Source organism: Saccopteryx bilineata, chromosome 3 (genome assembly GCF_036850765.1).
Source record: "Saccopteryx bilineata isolate mSacBil1 chromosome 3, mSacBil1_pri_phased_curated, whole genome shotgun sequence".
NCBI classification, from domain to species: Eukaryota; Metazoa; Chordata; class Mammalia; order Chiroptera; family Emballonuridae; genus Saccopteryx; species Saccopteryx bilineata.
In genome coordinates, this window is record NC_089492.1 from 284796642 (window position 1) to 284819552 (window position 22911).

General features: G+C 45.7%; 1 protein-coding gene and 1 pseudogene across 5 annotated transcripts in view; one reads left to right on the top strand and one right to left on the bottom strand.

Annotated features, from left to right (window-relative positions):
- VPS13D (vacuolar protein sorting 13 homolog D) overlaps positions 1 to 22911 on the bottom strand; it is a 242546-nt gene that overhangs the window by 185069 nt on the left and 34566 nt on the right. For all 5 annotated transcript variants that reach the window (XM_066270406.1, XM_066270404.1, XM_066270403.1 and 2 more), the window contains 6 exons: positions 18654 to 20867; positions 17384 to 17535; positions 12671 to 13702; positions 5147 to 5237; positions 2645 to 2771; positions 840 to 1020 (listed from right to left, as the gene is read on the bottom strand). In XM_066270406.1, the coding sequence (XP_066126503.1) occupies positions 840 to 1020; positions 2645 to 2771; positions 5147 to 5237; positions 12671 to 13702; positions 17384 to 17535; positions 18654 to 20867 (3797 nt within the window). The remainder of the gene's footprint in view (positions 1 to 839; positions 1021 to 2644; positions 2772 to 5146; positions 5238 to 12670; positions 13703 to 17383; positions 17536 to 18653; positions 20868 to 22911) is intronic.
- On the top strand, positions 14490 to 15041 carry LOC136329222 (dnaJ homolog subfamily C member 15 pseudogene; annotated as a pseudogene).

Genomic DNA, 22911 nt, shown 5'->3' on the forward strand with positions numbered 1-22911 from the left:
ACGTCATCTGTCAGACACTGCACAAACAACTAACTTGAGGCAGTTCACATTCAGTGCTAAGCCACGCAACATTCCCTTTAACGATGACTCATCTTTGTGCAGCCAGGTCTTAAGCAGTTGCTGTGACAAAAGGCAAGAGCCGTGAGAAAGTGAATGCGGAACAGGAAATAAAAGTTGTGCTGCCAGTCTGATTCCAATGGGAGAAGTTGTATGGCACCCACGAGCACATACACCCTACTAATAAGTCATTGGGGTTATTTGAGAATGAAATTAAAATTTTCTTCTTTCACTTATTATTATTTTTTAAAGTTATTAAATTGTTACGACATATGTACTTACTAAATTGTTTAGTCTTAATTACTCAGTAAATGGAAAGGTGTTTCCACATTAGGTGTTTCTTTTGGCCTAGGATGTGCCATGGCAAAACTGCCAAGACATTAAGGAGCAATGAACAAAGAAGTTTGGGAACTTCTAATTCAATTTGAAAAAAATCCTTCTTTATATCTATATATTCTTCAGAACTTCTTTCCAATAGAAGAATCCTCACTAAAGTCCTAGAAGGGCTAGAAATCTTTAGTGTTATCATAAATTTCACTTATCATTTTTAGAGAAAGCTCAAGCTCCACTGTAAAGGTAATTAGAACACTGTGTAATGAATAAGAAATATAAGCTCTCAGATCCCAGCAAGATTTCTATAGATAACCAGCTACATGGAGGACATTGTAATTCTAATTACCTTTACTGTTTTTAGTGAACTTTTCCAGATTTATCTTAGAGGCTTAAAAGTTCCACTGATCAGTCAAACTGGAAAGGCACCGTAGAGAAGGAAGCCGACCTACCGTCTGCCCCTCGATGGCGGCCCGCTGGCGCCCGAGGACGTCTTGCAGCTGGGAGAAGTGCTGAATGAAGGCCACCACCTCCGCCTGGAAGCGCTGGGTGTGTACATACTGCACGGAGGCCATCTGCAGGCTCACACGGACGTCATGTTCCCTCCGCAGCAGGGGGTCGGGCCGCCCATACCTGGCAATGGCAGACATGTGACTCCGACAGCAGCAAGCCTCAAGTTAGCATCTGAAGACAACTGGGCTGATTTAGGGGTTTCCCTGGAGAACAGCTCTGACTATTAAAATGGAACTCCACAATCAAGTTTTACAAAGCGAACTCTTAACAATTACCCCTCTCTGAGCTTCGGGCAGTGTGTTGAGGATGTGACACACGGCGACAGACAGCCAGGGCTACAAACTGGGGCAGCTCCGGCACTGACCCCACCCTGGACTCCAGAAGGCACTCACAAGCACCTGTGGCTCAGACTTTTCTCGTGGGCCTTTAAGGAAAAGCGATTATTTCTGCTCACTCTATTCGAGCAAAGATTGTGACAACAGGACTTGAAAGATAATAAAAATAAGGTCATGAAAACAATGGGTAAACAAGTTGGGCAACGGAACCAATGTTTCTGGGGAAACTGTCCCCCGGAGGCAGAAAGAAACCTGAACTACAGGGAGATGTAGGCCAAAGAGGCTTAACACCCATGTTCTAAAATAAGTTAGAAAACTTTACGAATGATTCTGAATTTAATGGAGCATAGTGTCATATTATAGAGGATACAGTCACTGGGGAGAGGAACTCACACTTGCTAATAAGCACATACTCTGTGCCAGACAGGGACTTAGGAGTTTTATATTAATTATCTCATTTACTACAGAACCACAGCACCATGACAGGTAATAATAGAAATAAATCATCTCAACTGATCGATTCTGGGAAAGTACAGTATGATATACACCCCCCCCCCCCCCCGAAAATGAAAGAAAACGTTCTCAGGTATCTTTAGAGACAGGTTTTCTCAATTCTGGTTGAACATTAGAATCACTTTGGCAAGTTGGAAAAGAAAAAAAAAATACTGAGCACTACCCTAGACCAGAATATTTGGTGGCAGAGCTAAATATTTATATTTTCTAACAGCTTCCCAAAAAGTTGAAAAAACACTGTAAACTTTCTGCCTTTCAAGAAAACCATTCTTTAATAACTATGTAGGTCTAAAGATGCCTTCTGAATTCTAAAATTGAAAAGGTTCAACATAGATCATGTTTATATAGATTTAAGACTGCATAGCGTAACTTAACACCCATCTTTAACAACATTCTCGGGCTGAATTCATTCTAGAATGTTTACAGCTTGATGGAAACAGCTAACTGAGTCCCCTCAACATCTGGACAGACAAACATGGAGGCAAAGTGAGCTGCCTAAGATCACATGACAAGTTCATGGGAACCTGCATAAGCCCAGGCTTTTTAATAATCAGAATTGTTTCAATCACACCCCATCTGCTTGTAAAACCTGAGCAGCCCACTTCAGCACAGGTCCACTTCAATGTACAGGATTCCTCACAATTAGATCCCATCAATTTTATGTAAGAAAGTAAAAAAAAAAAAAAAATTAGCAAAGGCCCCAGTTGGGCAGAGCATCGCCCCCTAGTGGGCTTCCTGGTTGGATCCTGGTCAGGGTACATGCAGGAGTCTGTCTCTCTGCCTCCCCTCCTCTCACTAAAATAAAAAAATTAACTTTTCATTGTTTAGTCAACAAGAATTAGAAACAGCAAGCAATTAAGGCAAAATGTCAAGTGAATAAAGATCGATGTTTTTACTTAAAAGTCTGGAAGATGAGTGCTTCCTCCCCACTCGTAGTGAACCGTTCTCTGTAGAAGTCTCCGTGGGCTGTGAGGTCACTTAGAGACAGGCTCCCGATGCTTCCCTGTAAGGCCAGGTCTCCCTCTGGGGGTGTTAAAGTTAGAGCACATTATGTATCCTTTTTTTTGTCACACGCCTTAAATATGTCTGAAGCAAAAACTGATATACACATGCCTCACATTTTTCACTATTTAATCAAACTATATCTCAAAAGCAAATTTGCACATTGTGATACACCCAGAAAAAAAGGTTTCATGCAACTTTTTGAGTAGTGTCAGGGTAGAAGTCCACAGGGGACTGAAATAACAGAGCAACATGACACTTTTAACATGTGCAAAAGGAAAAGAAATTCAACCAAATGCTTACACAGTTTAAAAAAAAAAAAAACATTCACAACTACAGATAGAAACATGGTCCATTCTGAGATGAGACTCCTCATTAGAAACAGAGAAACATCATAGGGTCTATCAACTGTACTATGAAATAAAGAATAAAAAAGGAAGTATCAGAGATATGTCAGGTATTCAAGCAACCTTAAGTGGGTTTTGTTGTGATTTTAATTAATAAAAACAACATAACAAGATAGAAACTAAAGACAGATTTGAAACTATGATGGTATCACAGGCCTGAAGGTTCTGGAAGGTGGGCCCAACAAAGAAGAAATGTTGAAACCTGCACACCTGTGAATCTATAATGAATCTTTCTTAACTGGGGGTGGACATTAAAAAGATATATGCTGAACTACTGCTTCTGAAAAACAAGTTTTATCATCATAATTAGCATTATAAAACAATGAACAGTCCAGCTCCCAATAAATCAAAGACATAATTATTTCTTATTTTTAATGTCCTCTAACAAAAATGCTCAAGCTTCTCCAGTTTTGAAGACCTATTTATGTCTGCTAAGAAGCTCTTAGACATTAATTTATGCCAGGCAGAAAAACCTCAATTTCAGTTCATTTCTTCCCCAAAAGATGGTCTTGTTTTTAATGAATAGCATTTGAGTTCTGTAATCATATTTCATTATCTGTTTCATAAAAGAAGGAATAGTGGGGTTTTTTTTGTTGTTGTTGTTGTTGTTTTTTCATTTTTTCTGAAGCTGGAAACAGGGAGAGACAGTCAGACAGACTCCCGCATGTGCCCGACCGGGATCCACCCGGCACGCCCACCAGGGGCTACGCTCTGCCCACCAGGGGGCGATGCTCTGCCCATCCTGGGCGTCGCCATGTTGCGACCAGAGCCACTCTAGCGCCTGGGGCAGAGGCCACAGAGCCATCCCCAGCGCCCGGGCCATCTTTGCTCCAATGGAGCCTTGGCTGCGGGAGGGGAAGAGAGAGACAGAGAGGAAAAGCACGGCGGAGGGGTGGAGAAGCAAATGGGCGCTTCTCCTGTGTGCCCTGGCCGGGAATCGAACTCGGGTCCTCCGCATGCTAGGCCGACGCTCTACCGCTGAGCCAACCGGCCAGGGCTGGTTTTTTGTTTTTTTTATTTTTCTGAAGCTGGAAACGGGGAGGCAGTCAGACAGACTCCCACATGCGCCCGACTGGGACCCACCCGGCACGCCCACCAGGGGGCGATGCTCTGCCTATCCGGGGCGTCGCTCTGTCGCAACCAGAGCCACTCTAGCGCCTGGGGCAGAGGCCAAGGAGCCATCCCCAGCGCCCGGGCCATCTTTTGCTCCAATGGAGCCTTGGCTGCGGGAGAGGAAGAGAGAGACAGAGAGGAAGAAGAGGGGGAGGGGTGGAGAAGCAGATGGGCGCCTCTCCTGTGTGCCCTGGCTGGGAATCGAACCCGGGACTTCTGCATGCCAGGCTGATGCTCTACCACTGAGCCAACCAGCCAGGGCCAGGAATAGTGTTTTATTCACTTTATAAATCCCTACTGTTTAGAACTTGTAGCTGATCGCCATTGTTCTAGTAAGAATTTCAACCCAGAGTCCCATGAAAAAGAATTCCACATTTGCTATAATGTCCTCTTGCCTAAACCCATGCGCCCTATTGGTGGCTCCCCCTCTTTACAACAGAGAGTGAACATACACCCTGGATTCCCAGAGACAACCTTCTAACTAGCATATAATAGTTGTTTCTCAGATGTAATTATTAATAATACCCCCTTTCACTTAAAAATGTCCCAATTTAGATTTAAAAAATTATATAATCACCAGACAGTTTGTTAGGAACACAGATGCCAGGGCCTCATCCCATCACAATCTACTGAATCAGATTTTTGGGGTAAGGGTGGGGGGTGGTACCAGACACCTGCATGTTTAATGAACTGACCAGACGACTCTGACCCATAAGCCAGGGTTTGAGAATCGCCATCATAAATCATGGCCAGAACAAACCCCACAACGAAGCAGTGATTCCACACCCTCCTAAGCACATGAGGACAATTAAGGTTTGTGAGCAAGATGTTCAGAATCCTTACCAGATTTCACCAGTTTGACTTTCCCCCACTTACCAATCATTTCCAGGTGTGTCACTAATTTGGACACATTCGCTTTAGCCAGCTCACTGGTGGTCTTGTTCAGCACGAGAGAGAGCGAATGCACCTGAGTGCGGGGAAGACAAAAGCAGGCACGTGTTATTGAGGGGAAGGTCTCCTTCGGGCAAACAACAGGACACAATCAAGGACAAAGCCAAAAGGCTCAGAAGTCTGAAGGTAAAATCTCAGCTTTCTTTAGCCAAGTCAAACCCCAATCTAAGGAGACAGCGAGTAAGACAGAACTCAGCCGGGCAATCTGAAACCCGGGCTCTGCGCTGGCTTCGCTCTGGCTGCTGCCTAGGCTCCATTCCTGAGTCTTTTATAGCACAAAACAATTCTTCTCATTGTTACATTTGTCTGTAATATTGCACTATCCTGTCATCACCCGCAGAGATCCATTAAGTAAAGCCTCACACCAAGAAACTTGTCAAAACAAATTATATACTGCTCACAAAAATTAGGGGATATACTACCTTCTTTATTAGATACAGCTAATAACACTGTTTTGTCTTTTTCCAAATAGCTCCAGATATATGGAAAAGATTTATATAGGCAGATGGGGATCCTCAAACCCCTCAGCGAGATCTTCTGAGCATGGCTTTTAAGATACCTAGAGGCAGAGGCCCTGGCCGGTTGGCTCAGTGGTAGAGTGTTGGCCTGGCGTGTGGGGGTCCCGGGTTCAATTCCTGGCCAGGGCACACAGGAGAGGCACCCACCTGCTTCTCCACCCCTCCCCCTCTCCTTCCTCTCTGTCTCTCTTCCCCTCCCACAGCGAGGCTCCATTGGAGCAAAGATGGCCCGGGTGCTGGGGATGGCTCCTTGGCCTCTGCCCCAGGCGCTGGGGTGGCTCTGGTCGCGACGGAGCGACGCCCTGGAGGGGCAGAGCATCGCCCCCTGGTGGGCAGAGCGTCGCCCCCTGGTGGGCGTGCCAGGTGGATCCTGGTCGGGCGCATGCGGGAGTCTGTCTGACTGTCTCTCCCCGTTTCCAGCTTCAGAAAAATACAAAAAAAAAAAAAAAAAGATACCTAGAGGCAGAAAAAGCCCAATAGAGATCAGGGGAACTACCAGCTTTTAGGATACACCCTTAAAGGCTCCAATGCCCCAAAGGGGTCTCATAGGATGCCATCTGGATCCTGCTTCAATAGTGGAAAGGAAGGTCATTGAGCCAAAGCCTGCCAGGCTTACATGCCTCTGCTGTGAGGAAACAGGGACACTGGAAGGTAAGCTTCCCCCTCGCTCCTCTAAGGGAGGGTTCAGTCTCTTCCAGCCCTGCTCCAGCCACCTATGACCTAACCTTGCCCAGAATGCTGGGGTTTGCCACTGAAGGCTGAAGGTGCCCTGGGCCGTCGGCCCCATCTATGACACTGTGGACGAGCCTAGGGTATTTCTTCCAAGAAGCAGGTAAACCGATCTCATTTGTACAAGGGCCACTTAACTATGTTTTGCCTGAATAGTCAGGTTTTTTATTCTTCCCTCAAAGATCTCTGCTGTGGGTGTTGATAGTCCTATTTTCTGCTGCTTTGCTTAATATATAGTGTTTCCTTTATCCCTCCTACCTCAATGCCCCACTCATATTTCAGGCTGGGACCTACTCCTAATTTAGAGCTCTCTTTCCCCCTTTTGCCAACTTCTATTATGACTCTACCTTTGCCACACAGCTTAGTGTATCCCAAGATTCTCTTTACCATGCCACAGTCGCAGAGCTCCAGGGAAAAGCAACCTGGTCTCATCTCTCCAGGCAGAGGAGAACAGAAGCTCCATATCCACGCATGCTGCAAATGGCTTCTCCAGTCTACCTGAATCATTACCAGCTAGAAGCAGCAGTCATTGGGACTTGGACATGAGCTGCAAAGTATAGAATGGTGACAACAATTCCAGTGCCATGCAGACATTTCCTGGATGTGGACTTTTCCTGGACTCCTGCTCCCTGTGACAGCTCCTAACAGACTGAACTGTGGCTGGGTTGCATTTTTCAGGAATTTGGCATGGTGATGGGGCCAACTTGGACTTGGTGAACATGTTAAGGACACTACTCTTTTATGGATTCTTGCTGTATTGGCCAAGAGTTTGCTTAAAGGCTTTTAATCACTGTAAAAAAAAAAAATAGAAGACTGGATAAAGAAGATGGGGCACATATACACCATGGCATACTACTCAGCTAGAAGAAATGATGACATCGGATCACTTACAGCAGAATGGTGGAATCTTGATAACATTATGCGGAGTGAAATAAGTGAATCAGAAAAAAACAAGAACTGCAGGATTCCATACATTGGTGGGACATAAAAACGAGACTAAGAGACATGGACAGGCGTGGGGTAGTTACGGGGGGGGGGGGGAGGGGAGAAGGGGGAGGGGGAGGGGAGGGGAAGGGGTACAAAGAAAACTGGATAGAGGGTGACGGAGGACGATCTCTCTCTGGGTGATGGGTATGCAACAGAACTAAATGACAAGATAACCTGGAAATGTTTTCTTTGAATATATGTATCCTGATTTATTGATGTCACCCCATTAAAATAAAAATTTATTTATTAAAAAAAAATTAGGGGATATTTCAAAATGAATAGGAAGCTATAAAATATCTTCTTATTTTTGTGAGTAGTATAAATATAATTTATAATCCAGTTTAACATCTTTGGACAAATATTTAATAGAAGCCCCTTTCATTAAACTGGGTCTTCACCTAGAAACCACAATTAAAGATTTACTTTCCAAGGGACAACTAGAAATAGAAGCCAAAATCTTCCGTCTTAAAGACAGCATTCTGCCCTGGCCAGTTGGCTCAGTGGTAGAGCATCAGCCTGGCGTGCAGGAGTCCCGGGTTTGATTCCCAGCCAGGGCACACAGGAGAAGCGCCCATCTGCTTCTCCCCCTCTCCCCCTCTCCTTCCTCTCTGTCTCTCTCTTCCCCTTCTGCAGCCAAGGCTCCATTGTAGCAGGGTTGGCCCGGGTGCTGAGGATGGCTCTATGGCCTCTGCCTCAGGCGCTAGAATGGCTCTGGTTGTAACAGAGCGGCACCCAGATGGGCAGAGCATTGCCCCCTGGTGGGCATGCCGGGTGGATCCCAGTCGGGCGCATGCAGGAGTCTGTCTGACTGCCTCCCCATTTCCAACTTCAAAAAAATACAAAAAAAAAAAAAAAGACAGCATTCTTTGTAATAAATTAATTCTATATTGTAACTTTGTCATTTTAAATGCTCAAAGAGGCAGGCAGGTACCTCTGAGTGCCACCATGGGGGATAACAGATGGCTTGCAGAGAAGGAAGATCAAACCTCAATGCACACACTGCTTCCCACTGGCAAAGCCTGTGCCATACTAACCCCTCAATCTTCAGTGTCGACCACAAAGTAGGTGCTCAGGACACGTCTGATGAATGAATTATTAGGAGAAAAAAGATGAGAAAAGAAAGAAAATAATAAGAGGAAACGAAGAGGGGAAACATTTGCAGAGGAAGACAGAGAAAAAAGGGGTGGATTACTATAGATGGAGCAATGACCTTGGGGCCACTCCAGGGCCACAGAGGTTCCCTGCAGTAAGCTTTTTGACAGAGACCATAAAAGGACTTCAAGGGAACATTATCACAAAAAAGGAGAACATAAAACTTCCAGTCACTTACTCTCCCAAATACCATATACACTGCATCTAAAAATGCTTTCTCTGGAGGAATCCGGATGTCACCACCTGAACCCACTATCTGAGCATGAATCCGAGTGTCCTAAAAGTGGGACAGCGGAAGCTGTATGTATACTCCTGCTGAGATGCAGTGGGATGCACGCAGCACAACCTAAGAAACGTTTTTACCAAAAAGTTGAACCTGAATCTAATCAAGTCTCTAGAACTAACTTCCATTTCTAAAGTCAGAAGATAAAAGAAGTCTGTAATGCTGGTGGTTGAGGCCAGGCAGGTTCGCACTGCACTTGGGCAGACGGAAGAGGAACTGCTGAGCTGGAAAGTAGAAAGCATAGGGCCATTACCCGTTTTTTGGAAGCTCGCAAAGACAGGTGAGCGAATAAACAAAGGAAAACCGCTTTTCTTAGCAGAGGGCAAGGGATCAGGAACACCACCCCTTCACAGTGGCGGAAGAGCGACCTGGGAGCATCAGCCCCGAGGGAAAGCACTGGTAGTCTTACATAGACTATACACACGTGGCACTGCCACATGCTCACGTACTAATCAGGCAAAGTGCTTGCAGTGGGTAAACCAGTGAGCAAGCCTAGCACAGCTGTTTTCCCCACAAAGTCAAATGGTGAATCAGAAATATGGGACACTCTACACTATAGCACATTAACCCAGTCTCCACAAGTCAGCTGCACAGGGGGACGGGCTGGGCAACTTGAACTAACAGATTTCAGAGACATGACAGCAACTGTAACGTGTGAACCTTATTGGGATCGCCACTCAAAAGATGCATACATTATTTAATTCTCCTCGTTTTGTAGATGAGCGAACTGTGGCTCAGAAAAGCAAAGTGGCAGAGACCAGAGGAGAGATGGAAAGCATCTTAAGCCATCGGTTCCTCTATACTCGACCAGTAAATGGGCTTTTCTGAGACAGTCAGGGAAATCTAAGTACGGAAATTCTTGCTAATTTAGTCATATGTGACAATGCATTGTGGTTATATTTTAAAAGTCTCTATTTTTCAGGAATAAATACTGAAGTCTATAGAGATGAAATAATATCTGGAATCTGCTTTAAACGCTTCAGCAAAGAGTAAAAAAGAGAAAGATAAACGTCCCACAGGGTCGGTACATGGGGGTTCTTTGCACGATTCTCTGTGATACGTTTGAAAATCTTCACAATAAAAATGTTTTCAAAAATTTCTCAAAAATAACTGCATTTTTGAGGGGCAGTTATCTCGTCCTGAAGTCTTGGAAACCAGCTACTGCTATCTGTGCAAAGCCCCGTGGAAGCGCTCCCCACCCAGCACTCACGGCTTCCAGAGGCAGCCAGCACAGGCCCCAAGGGAGCCCGGTCACGGCTGCGAGCTCGTAAGGTCCCGTCCCCGTGCGTCTTGCTCAACGTGGCACCGGAGGCCTGAATACTGCCAAGGCACTCAGTCTCGGACACCAGGCAGGAGGGGAGAGCAGCTCTGTGCCCAATGCGCTATACGCTCTCCCACTTCTGGAGGAGTGAAGCCTACTGCCGGCTAAGAAAACGGCAACTGGACAAACACGGTTCTCCTCCTGCTTTCTCCCCAGCAGCAAGTGCAGGTCCACATACGCGAGACATGTCCAAGACGAGCTGCATCCTCGAGGCATCCAAATGCAATCAGCCACCGCTGGGGGCAGGACCCTGCCCTGGGGCTGGCTACAGTGATGTGCCCCCAAAGGTCACTCGCATTGAACTGCTCACACATCTTACTGTTCTATCACACAGAGCAGAAGAGCTTTGGATTCAAATGCTGTCTTTTTCATGTGTTTTTCAACAAGTACAATGAGTACCAAGAACAAGTTTAAGTATGGCAATCCAAGTAATAATAAAAATAATAAGAGCTATCATTCATTGAATGCTACTTTAAGCCGCATACAGTGCAAAGGGCCTTAAGTTTACGTACATTATCTCATCGAATCCTTCCAACAACCCAATGTTTGGGCACCATTCCACACCCCCAATTTACTGATGAGAAAATTAAGAAACAGGTTAAAAAATGTGCCCGTGCCTGACCTGTGGTGGCGCAGTGGATAAAGCGTCAACCTGGAAATGCTGAGGTCGCTGGTTCGAAACCCTGCGCTTGCCTGGTCAAGGCACATATGGGAGTTGATGCTTCCAGCTCCTCCCCCCTTCTCTCTCTCTGTCTCTCTTCTCTCTCTCTCTCTCTCTCTCTGTCTCTCCCTGTCTTCTGTAAGATGAATAAAAAAATAAAAATAAATCTACATAAAAAAAAAAATGTGCCCACAGCCACACAGCTGTGGTTACACCAAAAGTGGTAGGATTCAAAGCCAGGGAGTCTGACTTTTTTTTTTTTTTTTGGTATTTTTCTGAAGCTGGAAATGGGGAGAGACAGACAGACTCCCGCATGCGCTGGACCGGGATCCACCCGGCACGCCCACCAGGGGCGAGCTCTGCCCACCAGGAGGCGACGCTCTGCCCCTCGGGGGCGTCGCTCTGTTTGCGACCAGAGCCACTCTAGCGCCTGGGGCAGAGGCCAAGGAGCCATCCCCAGCGCCCCGGCCATCTTTGCTCCAATTGAGCCTCGGCTGCGGGAGGGGAAGAGAGAGACAGAGAGGAAGGAGAGGGGGAGGGAGAGAAGCAGATGGGCGCTTCTCCTGTGTGCCCTGGCCAGAATCCAACCCGGGACTTCTGCACGCCGGCCGACGCTCTACCACTGAGTCAACTGGTCAGGGCCCAGGGAGTCTGACTTTTGAGACTTCATTGTCCTCAATGAAAACCAGTGTTCTGGGTAAGTGAGGAGAGGATGACAAAAGCCATGTTTTAAAGAAGCTACTATGTACAATACACTTTACTAAGTGTTTTACATATCTTACCACGTTTAGTTATCTTAACTGGATGATGAAAGATGGGGAATCTGAGGCTCAGAGAAATTTAGTAATTCCACTGAATTATACAACCTAAAGAAAGTAAAGTCACTTAACCATTTATTTTTCCTGCCTCCAGATAGAATTTACACTAAAACCTTTTCTAAGATGTTGTCTACCTTTTTATAACAGAAATTCAAAAATACACAGCTTCCCCTGTAATTAAGATCTAGAGTAAATGGCCTGACCAGGCGGTGGCGCAGTGGATAGAGCGTTGGTCTGGGATGCGGAGAACCCAGGTTCGAGACCCCAAGGTCGCCAGCTTGAGCACAGGCTCATCTGGTTTGAGCAAAGCTCACCAGTTTGAACCCAAGGTCGCTGGCTCAAGCAAGGGGTTACTCGGTCTGCTGAAGGCCCACAGTCAAGGCACATATGAGAAAGCAATCAATGAACAACTAAGGTGTCGCAACGAAAAACTGATGATTGATGCTTCTCATCTCTTTCCATTCCTGTCTGTCCCTACCTATCTCTCTCTCTCTCTGACTCTCTCTCTGTCTCTGTATAAAAAAAAAAAAAAAAAAGATCTAGAGTAAATGGCCATCATGTCAGGTTGGTGTTGGGCCAGCGTGTGGATGTCCCAAGTTCAATTCCTGGTCAGGGCCCACAGGAGAAGCGTCCATCTGCTTCTCCACCCCTTCCCCTCTCACTTCTCTTTCTCTCTTCCCTCTCTGCCCTCCTGCAGCCATGGCTCAATTGGAGCAAGTTGGCCCCAGACACTGAGGATGGCTCCATGGTATCCACCTCAGGCGCTAAGAAGAGCTTGGTTGCTGAGCAATGGAACAACACCTCAGATGGGCAGAGCACTGCCCCCTAGTGGGCTTGCCAGTTGGGGTGCATGCGAGGGTCTGTCTCCTCTCCTCTCACTGAATTAAAAAAAAATCTAAAGTAAATATATGATGGTGGCATTTAAATAAACAAACTAAAACTCACTCTTAGAAGTTCAAGAAGTAAAAGAGACCAGATACCTTGAGATCCAGCTTGGTGTTAACTGGATCCTGAAGCTCAGGCTCCAGTGGAGCACTGGAGTCTGATTTCACGTTCTGCAGCACGTCCTCAGGTGGCACCTTCATTGCGTGGTTGTCTGCAGTGGAACCAATTCCAAAAAAATCTAGTATCACGACCCAGGTCTGCAGTGTGATGAGCACATCCAAGCAGTTAAAATCAACATCAATGCTCCGGTTAACTCGGTTGTAAGTGGAAGAGAATTCTGGGTGTTTCTTATCCACCAAGAATATGTTGATGTAGACCAATGAATCATCAAATTTACTCTTCCCAGCAAGCATCTTGGGCTCATCTACTGTTGGAGAAGGAGGCGGGGTCAAGGGACAGTCCTGGTCTTGGACTTCCTTTGGCTTCTTGCGCGACGCCGAGGCGGGTCTTTGATAGAGCTGGAAGACATTCGGGGCCTCCTCCATGTGGGAAGGGAGAGACCGAGGCATATCCGGGTACTCCACATTGGATATCGAAGGGCAGGACTGGGAAAGATATTCTTTCTGTGCTAAACTTGACGGCTTCGGGGCGCCCCGAGACACCATGAGGTTCTTATATTTGGAATCTGGGTTTTTCTCCAGCAAGTCTTCCATCAGTAAAGAGCGCAGGGCAATCTGAATGGACAGGGTCTGCGGATGGTCTTTACTGAACTCCACCTCAAAATCCTGAAACTTTAAGCTCACAAGGCCCTGGGCCCCCAAAGTCAGATCTCCACTCAGCTGAACCTGAAGCTCTGATATACAGAAGTTGGCTTGAATCTGGGTGAAGGATCTGCCTTCCTTCACGGACAAGGACTTCTGGGAAGAGTTGGAAAAGCTCGAGTGGCTGAACAAGCCGTTCTCCTTCCTCTCGGCGGCAGGCTCCCCACAGGCACTGAGGGGAGGCAGCGGGGAGTTCGGGCCCGGCGACGACGTGGCACTGACCGGAAACTTGTTTGGATCTTCACTATACACAAGATTGTCCAGCGTCTGTAACACCTGCTCATACACATGCTTTGCTAACACCACCTGTATGCGGAGGGAAGTCAGTTATTCTGTTACTGTTATGAGCTGCCTCAGCTGCACTGCCCACGAATCACCAAAGTTGCTTATAAATCAAGAGGTTATATACTAGAGAGCAAGGATGATCTCTTTTGTCTCTTTTCTGTCCTTACCTCTCTCTGGACCATGTTAATTCAAAAGACCCTCCCCCACCCAGTACCTCATGGAATAGTCTGTACACAATGAATGTTCAGTAAGTGCTACTGGTTGTAGGCCTGAACTGCTCTGTCTAACCCCAGAAAAACCACCGCAGAAACCAAAGGGAACACTGCTAAAAGTCTCCTGCAGTTATAGCACAGTTCTGAGAACAGACCCAGGGCTCTAAAACTCACTGGTCACCACCAAGTAGTGTACAACCTGTGTTTCCTACAGCTAAACACATAGGTGGCACTTTTTTTTTTAACTGATTTTAGAGAGAGGAAAAGGGAGAAAGAAAGAAAGACAGAAACATCGATCTGTACGTCCCCTGACAGGGGATCAAACCCACAACCTTTGGGAGTCAGAAGGACATTCTAACCAGCCCAGCTACCACGCCAGGGCAAACAGATGGTACATTTCAATGATAATATTGATAATCCATTATTACCTGTGTTCCCTTTCTCCCTTACTTTGTTTTTAATCACAATTTCTCATTAAAAATATTTTCAGGCAAGTTTTTTTATTTACTTAAGAGCAATCTTTTAACAGAGGAATTCTAAACAGATATCAAAATGACAATTAGAAAGCAATCATGGTCTCCCTCGGCCGTATTGCCATGGCTGCCTTTGGCGGCGTGGCCCCCACGGGTGAGGGCCTGAGTACTCGCCACCGGCGACCAAACGGCCAGACGCAGAGATCGACCAGGGTCTGGCAAGAAGCCTGATAGCTGTAGGACTGGGTGTTGCAGCTTTTGCATTTGCAGGTCACTATATATTTCAGGTCTGGAAACCTCTAGAACAAGTAATCACAGAGGCTGCAAAGAAGATTTCAACTTCTAGCCTTTCATCCTACTATAAAGGAGGATTTGAACTGAAAATGAGTAGGCGAGAAGCTAGTCTTATTTTGGGTGTAAGGCCATCTGCTGGCAAGGCCAAGATTAGAACAGCTCACAGGAGAATCATGATTTTGAATCACCCAGATAAAGGTGGATCTCCATACTTAGCAACCAAAATAAATGAAGCAAAACACTTGCTAGAAGAAACCACCAAACATTGATTGATGTTCAAGGAAAAAGGGGAGGCTTTTAAACAAAATCTGCAAATTTAATCTAAACTGTCACCATCAAAATTTCCATACATGTGCTATCCATAAACAATAATTTACTCCACTGTTAAGCTGTATAATAATAAAGGATTAATAATCTGTAAAAAAAAAAAGAAAGAAAGAAAGCAATCATTTTGTAGCCCCTAATTAAACAATTTTTCCCATCATGCTTCATCGGTGGAATAAGCCCTTATATGAATGATCGATGTACAGTTTACAATGGAGGGATCAGGTTCCTGCCACCTGAACACAGTCACCAATTTCAGCATCACTGAGAGACAACCAGACGTGACACGCCTCCTGATTCAAAGCAACTGAAGCACAGAGCACTACCTTTGAAGTTCTGGCCGAAAAAACAAAACAAAAAATGAACCTGAATCCTCAATTCACAGGAAATGGACGGAAACAAGTTAAGTGACACCACAAACAAAGAGCTAATCCAGTATGGGGGACGTTCTACAGGGCAAATGACCTGGTTTCCACAAGATAATGGCATGGGGGAAAATGAGAGGGAAACTGAACTAACAGAGACCCAGACGTATGCAGCAACATGCACACCTTGTCTGGACCCTGAGTCTAACAAGCCTGCAGTGAAAAGACATTTTTGAAACAATCATCAATGTCTTTGAAATCTCAAAATGGATTTTTAAATAAATTGTACCAGGATTCCTCATTTATTTTACAAGATATAACATTATTGTAGTTGTCAGAGAATGTATGTAGAGATACACTCTAATTATATAGAGCTGAGAATGGCATGAGGTCTGGGATTTGCCTTAAAGTCTGAGCGATGGTGGCCCTGGCCGGTTGGCTCAGCAGTAGAGCGTCGGCCTGGTGTGCGGGGGACCTGGGTTCGATTCCCGGCCAGGGCACACAGGAGAAGCGCCCATTTGCTTCTCCACCCCCCCCCTCCTTCCTCTCTGTCTCTCTCTTCCCCTCCCACAGCCAAGGCTCCATTGGAGCAAAGATGGCCCGGGCGCTGGGGATGGCTCCTTGGCCTCTGCCCCAGGCACTAGAGTGGCTCTGGTCGCAACAGAGCGACGCCCCGGAGGGGCAGAGCATCGCCCCCTGGTGGGCAGAGTGTCGCCCCTGGTGGGCGTGCCGGGTGGATCCCGGTTGGGCGCATGCAGGAGTCTGTCTGACTGTCTCTCCCCGTTTCCAGCTTCAGAAAAATACAAAAAAAAAACCTGAGCGATGGCTACATAAGATTCATTAGACTATTCTACTTTCACATATGTTTAAAATATTTCAGAATGTTTAAAATAATTTTTAATAAAGAATTTCATCAAATGTGAGAGTCAATCAATGGTAACCATAAGAACAAGTCCATATAATCCGACAGAATTGACATTATGTGCTTGATTTAAGATGAAAATTCAGCCTGACCTGTGGTGGCACAGTGGCTAGAGCGTCACCCTGAAATTCTGAGGTCACTGGTTTGAAACCCTGAGCTTGCCCGGTCAAGGCGCACATAAGAAGCAACTACTACGAGTTGATGCTTCCTGTTCTTCCCCCTCCCCCCTCTCTCTCTCTTCTGTCTAAAAAATCAATAAATGAAATCTTTAAAAAAAATAAAACAAGCAGCATGAGGGCAAAGATTAAAAAAAAAAAAAAAAAAAAACAAGGGAAGAAAATTCATAAGAAAGCTTTGGGGAAAATTCTGTTGCCCAGAGACCCATATCCAGGAACCACACATGTCAAAAGGTATACACGTTCTGTTCTGTTAACAGCACTCCTGACACAGACTAGTGACCCATACCATCCACACCCACGGTCTACTGTCCTAAGATCCTGCTGTCCTTGCTGTTTTATGGTTATGCTCTTTCTCTCATCCCGTGAAAGCAGGAAAAATGATACTTTTAAAGGGAAAACAAACCAACAAAGGTATATGTGCACACGCACGCACACAGAAACCCCTAGCCAGGCCCATTTCATTCCAAAGAGGGCAAGACTAATTCTAGTTTTCTCTTGAAAGGGTCTGTCGACAGCTCAGATAATCAGATTGTTTTATAGGCTGGGCCAAGTATGCCAGAGTGGGACAAGAGTTATATCCTCCTGGGAAAGAGACGCTGACTTTTTAAGTGATAATTTTCCTTGTTTCTGAATGGCAACAGAATTAAGGATCTGCTCTGTTCCTTTGTATAACTCACCCCTCCTCCACAAGATGACGACTAACAAGATGGCTTCCCCAGTGACAAAAGGAAACAATGAAAGGACTCCATGTTGATTGGAACAAGTTATCAACACTATTATGCATTACTGATATCTCCTTGAATTTCTATATTTTCCTTCTAATAGTTTATATGTATAAATATGCAATATTATGTATAAATATATTAAATCCTATGAACAGAAAATAAACATGTGGCTTCAATGGTCCTGACATGAAAATCAACAGGTGTTTACCTGAACTGGATTGACAAACTTCCCTTCGATCTTCATGATGCTAGAAGTCCCCAGGTCGTCTGGACTGAGGGAGAAAGTCAACTCAGATTCTCTCTCTATAGGTATCTTCTCCAGTTTGAACTGAATGGTGGTGTTGTTCAGGATGTGAAAAGCTGCCATGAAAGAGAGGAAATAACAGTCTGAAAACACTGGTATGTAATACATTATTGCTGATTAAGAGGATACATAAAACAGAGCCCATGAGGTACTTTTAGACCATGGCGTCCCTGATGGAGTACAAAGTTTGATGACTATTCCAAGACCAAAACCCACAGCAAGTAGAGGCACAAGATAAATGTATACACAAAAAGAAACACTATTTTCATGACACGCTCCATTTGGTGGCTTCAAAATACGATGTGGTGAGCATCAGTCCAGGCCAGGGTCTACATTACACTTCCCTTAGCCTCCCAAGCTAGCATCTTCCAAACCAAATAAATCGCTCATCCTTCCCCAGCTTTCGGATACAGACAGCTTCCTCTTAACAGGCCCAAATCAGAATCCAGGATGACACAAGGTTTTAAGTGACAGTTTTTATCCCAAGCAGAGAAAGCAATTTTTGAGTAAGAATGTTAATAATCAGTGAATTAACATCTGAGAAGAATGGAAGTTCTCAAAGGCATTAATCTCATCACCAATAAATAAAGCCATGCTCCAGGCCTTATCTGATTTCTGAGGACGCCACAACTAACAGTATGAACTGTTTGGTTTGAGCACATCAGATTGAGAAAACATATATGGGCATGTTACTCCTAGAACCCTGAACCATTATAAAACATGGTAGAATACTAAAAAGACAACATAGCATCCACAGACTAAACTTCATATTCTTATTACGTCCATCCCTCTAGCTGTTTGGATTATACTATTTAACTAGGAAAAAGCTACAGATTAGAAATTTAAAACTCAGATGTATTTGATTAAATAACTAAATATACTTTAACAGAAATTAAATAAAGAATGGACTCGCTGAAATATCCCTACTAATGATGAGCACTCACCAGTTTCAAAGGGGGGGGTCACTTAAAAAAAAATCTTATTTCATGAAATACAGCATTGGACAGAAAAAGTTGAAAACTTATCAACCTAATACAAAGCATTCTATTAGAATTCCAGCATGATTTCTTAAATATAAACGGGATAATTCTAAAAGAAAAGTTTTTTGTTGCTGTTTTAAGCAAAGTATACATGAGCTCTTTAAACAAAATGAGACATGATATACACTCCTCACCTTGACCTCTATGCAAAGATTCAAAGAAATCATGTCGGGTAAACTGAGCTTCCTCCTGACTGCTGGTGCTGGCAGACCCAGAAGCGGGGCAAGACGCCCGGTTTACGACCGACCCGGGACCCTCTCTGCCTGCCAACTGGGTACAGTTCAAAGAATACAACTTAATGTCTTTGATTTCCACCTGCAGACGGTCACTTCTGGATTCATCGTCTCCGGCCACAAAATTCTGGATGAATATCTGTCCCAAGTGTCCAACCAACAACTCGGGACTCCCAGGCTTCCGGGGGATGGACACAACGGGTGATTCAATGTTTATGTTCAAGATGAGCTTGACAGTGTCAGAATGGGGGGCAGCGAGGCCAAACGCATACATTTCACTGTCTTCTAAGCTAAAGGATTCCCGCGTCTTCCTCGGAGTTTCAAAGAGTGACACCATCTCACTGTACTCGGCGGTCTTGGTAGCAAGCACTGTGGTGACTTTGGTGGCCGCGCTTTTCAGCATACTCCGAAAATTTTCTTCCAGTTCATCCATGGATAGCGTCAGCTCCTTTAGAAACTTAGCCGAGTGGTTATAATGCAGGGACGCCATCTTGAGGTTGAGAAAACATTCCTGTTTTGACTTCTCAACAAATGTGAAACTCAAAGCCTCGTTGAGGGCTGCATCTTCCATTCTGACAAATACAGAATCAAAGTAGCCGATGTCGCTGACGATGTTTTCGTAGCCTGTGGAATTCCCTATGCTGACAACATACTGGTTCTTAACATTATCTTGAGTCAAATCCATAAGCTGCAAGCAGCCAAGGGAACCATTCATGTCAAACGTGCTCCCCATTGAGACGTTGACTTTGGTGCCGCCTATACTTGCGGTCGCTATTTTTCTGCCGTGTTTCTCTCCGTTGGCCATGCCCACCGTCCGAAGCAGCAGTAAGTTAAGTCGGTGGATTTCCACCGCGACCTCAGTGTTTTGTTCGTATGTAGCTTGGTAAGTTCCTTGTTCCACAACGCTCCTTTCAAAATCAGTCATTAACGGTTGGGGACTCAAATCATCTTTTTCCTTGGGAAAGGATTTCTGAAGGAAACCAATCAGCTCCACCATGGTCTCCGGATTTAGGATAATATCCAAATTATTCACCTGCAATGAAATCACCTGAAGACTGCTATCCAAATTCATTGATGGGCACTCTGAACTCACAAACTGGTATTCCAATTTAATGAGGGACTCCTGTTCTTTGATGAGAATTCTGTCAAGTGAGACACTGGTCGCTGAGCGGTTGCTCAGGGTGGCAGCATTAGTGAAGGGGACCGCATGGGACCCAGAGACAGGAGACTGGGCCCTGCTGTCCCGGAGGCTTCCTGTCGGGATGTCAAAGCTCAAGTTCTTGTGTGAAGCCATCAGAAGGTCAAAATCTGCACCATATGTCTGCATAGTGTCCACCAGGAGCAAACCGTGGACAGTTAGGGAGACTTCAACATCATAAGGCCTCTTGACAAAGTGAGCGTTGGTACCAAACACCTTGAGCACGGAAATGTACTGGCCGTTGCTCTCAACGCCGAGCTGCACACAGTTCACTTTGAACTCGGCCAGGAGGAGCTGGGACTCCACCAGAACCTCCCGGGTGTGCTGCTCCAACATCACCACGCTCTGGGTTAGGTTCATCACCGAGTCCTGCAGGCTGCCCCGCTGACCGTCCTCGGGGAAAATCTTCTCCTTAATCTGAGTGTCACAAGTCTTCATCTCCGGGGTGGCGAGGAGAGCAAAGCAGTTCTTGAGAGCAGATATTTTATCCTCGTTAATGTGCACTTTTAAGTCCGGTAGGTTGCCTGAGAGCACGGCCCCGGGGTACTTGGGATCTGAAGTATAAATCAATCGACGTTCTAACTGGAGGTGAACATTGAATTTCTCGACCACGTGGGTCGGCCCCACGTCAATGTCCTGGACATGCTTCCAGTTGTCCTTTACTCGTCCCACCATGATCTGGAGGTCCATAAAGGACAGGGAGTACCTCTCATACATCTTCGAGCTCAGGAGATGAGCTTGAAGCTGTGCTTCACTGAATTCGACTCCAGAAAACGAAGGTGTTTTCTCTCCATTACTGCCGCCCGTCTCGGGAGGTGGGGTGTTGGGGGGTGTGGCAAGAGGGGTCTTATACTCATCGTCACTAAACTCATTCTCTTCAGATGCTGACCCGTCCCCACTCTTCCTCTTGGCATCATCTGCAGATAAAGAAGAGAGGAGTCAAGTCTACGTGTGCTCGTGCCTTCTTTCCTTTAATGTCGTAATCAAGAGGAGAGAATCAACCAATCCCAACTTTAAAAAAAACAAACGAATGAAATCTCTAAGCTGATAGTCTGTAGTTACCATTTTATTTTCAGTGTGAATTACCTATTAATTTGGCATTCAAAACACAAAGAGAAAACATGTGAACACAAGAGAAGATAGAGACCTGCTGACATCGGGACACGTGTCCGGTGCACAAACCGACCACCTGCTGCCCAAAACTGCGTTCCCACCTGAGCCACACTGCCCCGAGCTGCTGTCCCAGACCCTTCTTACATCACGCTCCATAATTACCTGTTCGCTTTTTCCTGCTTTTGTCTGTGTGTTCATTTTGTTTTCCCCCACTAGAACGTTCCAAAAGAATAGAGGTCTCGTCTTTCTCAACACAGTATCCCCGCTGCCTAGACCAGTGCTGGGCAAGCAGTAGTCTCTCACCCCAGAGTTCACACTCTGAACCCGTCTTCTACGGCCAAGCAGGGCTGACACAACTGCAAAAACATGCCCCTGGGTTTGGTCACCTGACCCTTTTTCATGTGGTCTGATAAATTCCAGTAGGTGCTTTCAGTGGTTGTACAACCCTTTGGTTCAGATCTAACTGCCCTTTAACATTCCCTTTAGCACCAAACTTTTCCACTCCTGCCCAAAGCCTCTCCCGTACTCTCTTCTTTGGGGTCTTCTCAGTGGAGATGAAGTTAACATTATTTGAAAAACTTCCTCAAGCTCTCTTATAAAATGACTCCCCGGCCCTGGCCGGTTGGCTCAGCGGTAGAGCGTCGGCCTGGCGTGCGGGGGACCCGGGTTCGATTCCCGGCCAGGGCACACAGGAGAAGCGCCCATTTGCTTCTCCACCCCCCCTCCTCTTTCCTCTCTGTCTCTCTCTTCCCCTCCCGCAGCCAAGGCTCCATTGGAGCAAAGATGGCCCGGGCGCTGGGGATGGCTCCTTGGCCTCTGCCCCAGGCGCTAGAGTGGCTCTGGTCGCGGCAGAGCGACGCCCCGGAGGGGCAGAGCATTGCCCCCTGGTGGGCAGAGCGTCGCCCCTGGTGGGCGTGCCGGGTGGATCCCAGTCGGGCGCATGCGGGAGTCTGTCTGACTGTCTCTCCCCGTTTCCAGCTTCAAAAAAAAAAAAAAGAAAGAAAAAAGAAAAAAAAAAATGACTCTCTCCTCCCTTCCCTCCCATCTCAAAGTAAACGATGACTATATTGGGGATTTTATAACAGTAATGAAATGATCTTCCATGAGTCTCTTTTTATATATGTCCCTAATATCTCTAAATAGATTAAATATCTATTCCTGAAATTAAGAACTTAGAAATAATGTTTATTAAAATACAAAATGTGGCCCTGGCCAGTTGGCTCAATGATAGAGCATCGGCCCAGCATGTGGATATCCCAGGTTCAATTCATGGTTAGAACACACAGGAGAAGCAACCATCTGCTTCTCCACCCCTCCCTTTTCTCTTTCTCTCTCTCTCTCTCTCTCTCTTCCCCTCCTGCAGCCATGGCTAGACTGGTTCGAGCATATCAGCCCCAGGCACTGAGGATGGCTCCATGGAGCATCTGCCTCAGGTGCTAATAGCTCAGTTGTGAGCATGGCCCCAGATGGGCAGAGCATCGGCCCCAGACAGGAGTTGCTGGGTGGACCCTGGTCAGGGTGCATGGGGAGTCTGTCTCTCTACCTCCCGTCTTCTCACTTGGAACAGAAGTAAAAAAAAAAAAATGTTCAGAACAAATAAATGTATAGAGATAGAAAGATTAGTGCTGGCAGGGCTGAGAGAGGCAGTGAAGGAGAGTAACTGCTCATGGGTTAGAATTTCTTCTTGGGATAATGAAAAGTTCTGGAATTAGGTATGCAAGATGCACAATTCCAGCAATATGCCAAAAACAACTGAATTAGACATTAAAATGTATTTCAATAAGGATATTACTTAAAAAGTAACAGACAAACTTTGGAGTTTTAAAATATTAATAAGCCTTTTTTTTA